General features: G+C 52.1%; 1 protein-coding gene across 2 annotated transcripts; it reads left to right on the forward strand.

Annotated features, from left to right (window-relative positions):
- The first annotated feature begins 853 nt into the window (after nt 1–853).
- Nucleotides 854–7,369, forward strand: TREM1 (triggering receptor expressed on myeloid cells 1). 2 transcript variants are annotated; one of them, XM_075442919.1, is made up of 8 exons: nt 854–977; nt 1,531–1,872; nt 2,246–2,566; nt 3,251–3,580; nt 4,606–4,684; nt 5,488–5,603; nt 6,025–6,074; nt 6,533–7,369. In XM_075442919.1, the coding sequence occupies exons 1-8, from the start codon at nt 917–919 to the stop codon at nt 6,737–6,739; spliced, it is 1,506 nt and encodes a 501-aa protein (XP_075299034.1). In that variant the 5' UTR covers nt 854–916; the 3' UTR covers nt 6,740–7,369. The 2 variants fall into 2 exon arrangements, with proteins under 2 accessions (XP_075299034.1, XP_075299036.1); XM_075442921.1 differs by having other exon boundaries at nt 2,246–2,503.
- Nucleotides 7,370–7,754: the final 385 nt, after the last annotated feature.

A 7,754-nucleotide genomic window follows, 5' to 3' on the forward strand; every position in this document is an offset into this window, starting at 1 on the left:
TTTTTTAAATTGGAGAAACTTCTTTTTCCTCATTTTCCTTGCAGAAGAACTAGCCTCCCAGGCTTGCTGCCCAACCTGGTCTGCCCATTCTCTGTTCTCTGTACTCTGCAGTACTCTACCTACTAGGCTGCTCCTGACTCGCAGTACCTTCACCCTCTCACATCCAGATCCTGAATCATACTGGGGAACCAAAAGGACATGGAGAGCCAGGAGGCTGTCTTTACCTGTCCACTTTCACAGGGAGCTGCTTTGAATGGATTATTTCAATATTTGCATTGTTTTCCGTGTACTTAAAATCACTTCAGTTGTCCCTATGGAGACATTACCGTGCAATGTGCAAAAGCCACATGATACTGGTCTGGTTTCTCCAGCTGGGCACGCTGCGGGTGGGCACCCTGAGGGCTCTGAACAGGGCACAAGGGGACGGGCTGGGGGGGTAGACACTGGGGATCACAAACAGCACAGCCCGCAGGAGGGTCCATGCAGACACAGCCCTGGACTCCTTGCCACCCTGGCTTTGAGGACACTTTCCAGCAAGGGCCTGGGCAGAGGGCATCTTGGGAGCCCAGAGAAAAGGACAAGGCCAGGGTAAAGGACCTGCTCTGTCTCTATGACTCAGGGCAGCCCAAGGAGCGCCCCGCTGCCACTGCCATGAGGACAAAGTGTGACAATGGCCAGGCGAGAGCAGCAAAGGGCCTTTGCCACCAGGACAGCCCATCTCTGCTCTCAGCCACTTCCCCAAATGCACCCTAAAATTATCTTAATATCAGCCTTGTTGCAAAACGTGGTGAAGGATTTCCGTGGGAAACCAAGACCTCAGCACTTCCTCCAGCAGCGTCACTGTGATGTGGAGGGGCTCACAAGGCAGACATTTTTGAACGGGGCACACTGGGCAGCCCCCAGCAATGCCCCTTCCATGGGCGTGAGGACGGCCATGGAGCTGAGAGTCCTCCTCCTGCTGCCACTCTGCTTCCCAGGTAGGAGAAGGGCTGGGCATGCCTCAGGCTTCCCACGCACCCGGGAGCAGTGGGACCCCTTTCCCCACTGCCTGCTGCCTGTGGAGCTCTGCAGTGGCGGGGAATCCTGACACCGACAGGGCTCTGAGCTGGGCAGCTCGCGGCAGGGGTGGGGAGAGAAGGGGCAGCCGGGCTCCTTTTCACCTGCAGCGAGGGGCAGTGACAATGGGGTGGGCTGCTGGGGCAGCTCCAAACACTGTGCCACGCACGCCTCTATTGAGGGTTCAAGGTCCAGCACCTCTAGCACCCACCTCTCCGTGGGTTTTAAATCAAAGATACTTTAAATAACGATTGTGGTCCCAGCTCAAACCTCAACCCTGACCACCAGAAATCAACCTTCCCATTTCCAAGCAGGTTGAGTTTAGCAGGGGGAATGGGTCTCGGTTTTCAGAGTTCCTCCAGCCACAAGTGCCCACGGAGGAAGGGCAGAGGCAGAGTTTGCCTGTGCCCTTCAGGAGGCTGTGGGCAGCCCTGCACCAGCTCCCCTCTCCCTCACCACAGCTGATATTTACAGGTCTCCAAGCCCAAACATCCAGTGCTGAGGAGAGCCGACCCGAAGGAAGCACTCTGTACATCCAGTGTCCTTACGCAGCGCCGGATGACTACCAGCAGCAGAAAGCCTGGTGCCGCATGAGAGATGGAGAATGGAAGCTCTTAGTGGAGACGACCACAGGATTCCCGTACAGAAACTGGGACACAAGTGGGAAAGTTACGATAGAGGACAACCGCACGAATAGGACCGTGTCCGTCACCATGACTAACCTCCAGGTAGAGGACTCAGGCATATACCTCTGCGCTTACCACAACAGGTATGGGTACCATCAACTAAAGACGATCTCACTGAACGTTTTCAAGGGTGAGTACCTTTTTCCCCACACAAACTCCAGTCTTGTCAGAAAGCAACATCACTCCTTCCCCTGCTCCGATCCCTCCCTCCTACGCAGCCAAGTGCCTTCTCCAACCCCCACTGCCCCCGACCCTGCCCAGCCTCGCTCGCTGCCTTCCCCGCGCACACAGGCTTGGTGTGCAGGAGCCCCGCAGCCCTGGCTGGCCCTGCGGGCTCTCCGCTCCCTCTTGTCCTGCCCTGCCTCACCCCTGCCCTGACTGACGGCCATCCCTGCTGGAGCTGCCCCAGGGCAGAGTTTGCCCCGGATGCCCGACTCAGACTGGGAGGCAGATGCCCGTGTGCCCACTGCTCAGGGTCAGTCACCACATGCGCTGTTTCGCAGAGCTGCACAAGCAGGAGTTGGACAGCGTCTCTGTGCAGTGCCCGTACAGCCCCTGGGTGTACTCAATGGATAGAAAAGCCTGGTGTCGAAGGGAAGGTCAGACTGCGTGTAAAGTCGTGGTGAGCACAGATTACCCTTCAACACAGAGTAACAGCAAAGCCCTGCGAGACAGAACCTCGATTCAGGATGACACCCGGCGGCGGACTTTCACCATCACCATGGAGAAGCTGCAGGACCGGGACACCGGCACGTACTGCTGTGCGTTCTACCTAGACTCTGATCTCAGGCGGCTAACGGAGGTCAGGCTCTCTGTGTCCAAGAGTGAGTACCTACTGGCAGGCAAGGGTGGCTGTTGGTAGGTTTCAGCCCCACCTCCCCTGCCTGTTCTCCCTCCCATCCCGCGCCGCACCATCAAGGAGCCCAGCGCTGCCACCACTCTCTCCCTGCCTGCCCGTCTCTCTGGCGAACACACTGCCCGCTGCCCAAAGGGCCCTGTGGAGCCACAGCTCAGGCCTGGCCCTTCACGCCCTGCCAGCTCCCAGCAGAGGTCTGGGGAGATTCCCACGAGCTCCCACAAATGGGGCCGCTCTTCACAACTGCTGCCCAGAGGACCGACCCAGGAGCTCCAGGAGCAGCCTCCCAGCTCAGCACGCAGCTCGCCCGCGCTGGGCGCTGCTGGAGACCTCCCACACTGCCAGGCATTGCTCCTGCTCTGGCCCCGCAGCTGCCAGCCCTCTCTTGCCTCCCTTGCCTCCCAGACCCTACAGGCTGTGCGCCTGTGAGCACGCGGTCCATGGGGGAACCAGAGGAAGAGGATGGGATCCCACCCAATTTGAAACTCACCCCTGCACAAGTCATCTGGGTCTGGGTCCATTCTGCTCCTCATGTCTGGAGGTAGAAGGACATCCAGGGAGCATTCAGCCCACAGCATGTATTCCAGCAGTGGGGAAGGGCTGTCACTGTGCCTGCTCTGGGATCTCACCAAACATGCCGCCTGTTTTCCAGGGACCCAACGATACACAGCCATGGAGTCAGGCAATGTCTCTGTCCAGTGTCTGTACAGCGCCCCAGACTACGGGGCTGTAAGCAAAGCCTGGTGCAAAGAGACAGCTGGCAAACCGTGTACCATACTGGCCACCACAGCTTTGGGGCCCTCAGGGTCCCGCCGAACACCTCAGCAAGGCAGAGTCACGATCCAGGACGACACCCAGCAGGGGATTCTCACCATCACCGTGGAGAAGCTGCAGGCACAGGACTCCGGTGTGTACTGGTGTGCGCTTCATTCACACGGTTATCTTTTCCGAATGGTGGAGGTTACGCTCCATATTTCTGACGGTGAGTACTGATCTGTTGGGAAACGGGGCTGTTTGTATTCCAGACTCACTTTCCTACTCTCTCCCTCTTTTTGCCTGCCCAAACCCCACATCATTGTACCTTCTCGTACCAACCATGCTCTGGAATAGCAGCAGGGATCAGAACCGAACCACACGCGTGTCCTGCCTGGCTTCTCTTTTACCTGAGAGCAGCTTCGCTTGCCTTCACGGAGCTGTTTCTGTCACTCATCCTCACAACAGCAGTTCTGCCCCTTCCTAGTAACTCCTCCCTTGGCTTTCAAAGATTATCACAACCTTCCCACTTGGTTGCCAAGGGGACCACGTTTAGACCTGTGTTTTAAAGATCTGTGACTTGTAGGTTTTCTTTCGGCATGATGTTTTAACAGTAAGGGATAACATTTAGGCCCCTCATTGTGGCAGAGCAGCACCATGCTGCAGCCTGTCTTTCAGGAACGTGGCAGAGCAGCACTGAAGGGATATGGCAATCCAGAAGACGAGAGGGGACGGCATAGGTCTCTAGGTGAAAATCCTAACGCATGGGACTGAATGCAGTCTCTAAGTGCGCAGGCTCCTGCACGCACAACCTCCCCTGGGCACAGAAGCAGTCCTGGAAGCAATTCTTACAGTCAAGGCCTTCACAGGCAATGCTCTTTGCTGAGTTTTCGCAAGCCTCTATCTGCTTACACACAGGCTCCTTCAGTACTTCATTGCTACCTGCAGATCTTTGCCAGAGAGCGTATCTTCTTGCACTTGTAGCACCTCCTTCTGCCATGCGTTTGGGTGGGTACACACAGAGTGGGGCTCCTCTTGAGCTCCTTGCCCCTCCTTCCCACCTTTTGATCCTTGCAGTGCTTTGCCTGCTGCCAGCGAGTCTTGATGAGGCAGGACACAGCCTGGGCAGCTTGCCTGTGCTGGGTGTCATAGCAGGAGTGGATTTCTAGCATGTAGCAACGGCAGGGAAGTTCAGCTGGTAAATGCCAGGCAGCCCAGTAGCAATTATTCTTCTCTTCATGTTTGTGATTGCAGTGCCGGCAGTTGGAACAACTTTGTCAGTTACTGCAGGTACCAGCCAAGCAACGCCTTCTGGAAACAGCCCGACACCGAGGTAAGGCCTAAAGAAAGTCTCTGAGCTTGAACACAGACAAGAGCTATTAATGTCTGGTCCACAGTACGCCTGTCTTCCCTGGGTAGGCAGTCTCTGGGCATTCTGAAGACTCCTGCTTACAGAGCAGTTAGATATGACAGGCATCCTTACCAAAGACAGCCTCTCCTCTTCCAGCTTCTGCCCACACTGTAATTACACAGGGAGAAGCAGACTGATGGAATCTAGTCACACCTTTCTGAGAATGTAGATGTCTGTCCACTATTTTATATTTAAGTTTTTGGTCTGTGGTCTTTGCAGCAGTAGAAACTCAAGATTCTGCCCCTAAGCCTTTCTGTCTCAACTTTGCTTACTCCTGGCCATGAATTGTAGCCAGTGCAGTCCTTGGCTGCTATTTTATCCTATTTACCAGGCTGTTAAACATAAAGGATTTTCTTCCCCTTTGGACATCTGCTGTCATGAACACTACAGCAGCAACTAAGAGTGCAATCATACATCAGCTCCCAGTGCACCAGCTGCAGGAGAACACAGGTGGAAAAGGCAGTACATGCTCCAGAGAGCCTGGAATTGTGCTCTGAACTTTGAACAGTGGCTTGTTTTAAAATCCTGAAGAGCAGTTTAAGAAAAGCTCAGAAGGCACAACCAGGTAGAAAAACCAAGATAGCATTGCTGCAGAAGAACCAGACCCTCCTTCCAAGTGCATAAAAGCTATTCCTGTCCCTTTTTTTCGTCACTGTTTGGTAGTGGGCTGTGACAACATCATGCTGTGCTACCATCTAACACTGGTAACTCCTTTGCTCTCCCAGCTTCAGCTCAAATGCAACTGTTATATTCTCTGGGGTCTTGAGCATCCTGTTCATCCTGGCACTCATCAGCTTGATAATACTGTGCATCAGGCGGCGCAAGCAGCTCCAGAGAAGAGGTATGTGGAGCCTGGTGATGCCTCGTGTTCTGGTCTGTACTAAAAAGGGCCTTCTCTGACCATCACTTTTCCACTCCAGGCAAGCTTATTCCCAGCTCACAGTGCCCTGGAAAAGAGCAGGCTGGTGCAGCCTGGGAAGCCTGAAGGCAGGCTCCCTGCTGTGATCTCCTCTCACAATAAGTCAAACCCATGTTCCTCCAGACTCTGCACATGACACCTCCTAACACATTACAGGAGAAGTAAAGTGAGAGCGACATGTTCACCAGATTCAGGGTAGATGGCTCCCACTGGCTCACCCATCGCTTCTATCACTGGGCAATCCCACAGCCTTCCCCACAACTCCTGAAGCATAGGCAATGCCCAGACATTTCATGGACTTCTCTACTACTACTAAACCCTCTGATTTTGGCTCATTCCAAAGGTAACAGGCAAGCAGAGGACACCTGTGACAAAACAGAGGACATAGCACAGGTAAGGAAAACTAAATTTCCCATATGGTATCTGAATCCCTCACCAACAGTCTGTGAGGAGCTGGCTGACCCATCTGATGAGGACCTTGGTGCTCATTTTTGGTTGTGAGCAGGAGGTGAAATGGTATTTAATGTCACCAGAGAGAGTAATGTTCCTAGCTGGAGAGAGAGGGGGGTAATTAATGTAAAGAAACTTCAGGAAGAAAACAAACCAGTCAAGCAAATTCTAGTAATCTCCAAGAAATGATTCAAAGACTAGAAACCAAGGATAGGTAATGAGGTTGTAACCTGCATCAAGGATAGGTGATAAAGAGTTTTCTGCTCTTTCACCTCTGTCTTGACCAAAGGTAAATTTTTACATGGCTTCTCCTTTCCTCCTGGGAAAATCTTGTTCTTTGGGTAACAGTTGTGGCCTGGCACTGAATCATGCTAACAAGTGTTTTCCCTTTCTTTCCGTAGCTTGACAGCACTGAAAGCACGGGAAGTGCCAAGGATGACAGCAAAGACCTAAAATATATTACCCTGAACTTTAAATCCCGACTCAGCACTGAGGATCCTCTCTACTGTAATGTTGAACCAAGTCAGCCTCACAGGAAACTCGAAGATGAAAGTGTGGAATATGCTACCATTGTGCTCAAGCAGTTACCAACGAATGACAAAGGATGAAGCACAGAAACCCAAAACAATCCAGAAATGGGAGAGAAGAACTGGAATACAAAGTGGGAATGGGGAGTAGAAGGTGTGTGGATGGACACTGGGGAAAGATCTAAGTTTTTGCTGCCATGTGTATGTTGCCTACGCATTTTAAGACTTCCCTTCTACTAGAGGCCCATGGAGCATTCTGCCAAAAGTATGAAGACCCTCTTGGGTCAGACAGAGGTGCTGGGTAACTCTCAGAATCCCTTGCACATCTGTTTTCTTCAGTCTCATTAAAATGCAGATTCTTTTGGAGAGGCAGATGTGGAGGACTGACCTTTTGAAAAAAAGCAATATTCATTTGAACGTGGACATGGATGCGTTTGGTATTTCAACTAAGTTCACTGGTAGAAACTCTATCCCAGTCCTAAAGGTTCAGCTACTATGGCCAAGCAAACTCATTCTAGTGCTCTAGGGATAAAAATCTAACCTTGCTGTGGCTGGGTTCATTTGCCATGTAATGGGTGGGGGATATGAGCACTGGATTATAAGAACAATCAGAACCAGCATCTATCTGAAGGCAAATAGCTTGAGGGTGTATCGATCATATGCTGCAGTGCAGACTTTGCAAACTGAGGATTGTGCTGTATGAATCTGAGCACCAGAATGTCTTGTAGCTACAAAACAACAATGGTGCATGTAAGTAATACATAATCTTTTTGATCCTTAATGAAAATTTTCCTATAACCTAAGTTGAACAGTCTGCTTTGGTAAGGACATGGTAAAAGGCTTGCGAACTAAAGCTAAATGTTTAGCATTAGATCAAGAAACAGAGTGTGCACACTGGAGTTTTGGGGTAGGAGGGAATGAAGGTGATGACACTACTGAGTGCATGTACAAGTGCCACTTTACGGAGCGCAGAGGGTCATAGGATGGATTCAGCACGGCTGCTGTGGATTACACTAGTGGGGGTCTCGAACACTGAACCCTCCAGACACTCAATTATTTCCAAGCTTGAGCGCTGAAATTGCTCAGGGTCATCCAC

This window comes from Opisthocomus hoazin, chromosome 25 (genome assembly GCF_030867145.1).
Source record: "Opisthocomus hoazin isolate bOpiHoa1 chromosome 25, bOpiHoa1.hap1, whole genome shotgun sequence".
Taxonomy (NCBI): domain Eukaryota; kingdom Metazoa; phylum Chordata; class Aves; order Opisthocomiformes; family Opisthocomidae; genus Opisthocomus; species Opisthocomus hoazin.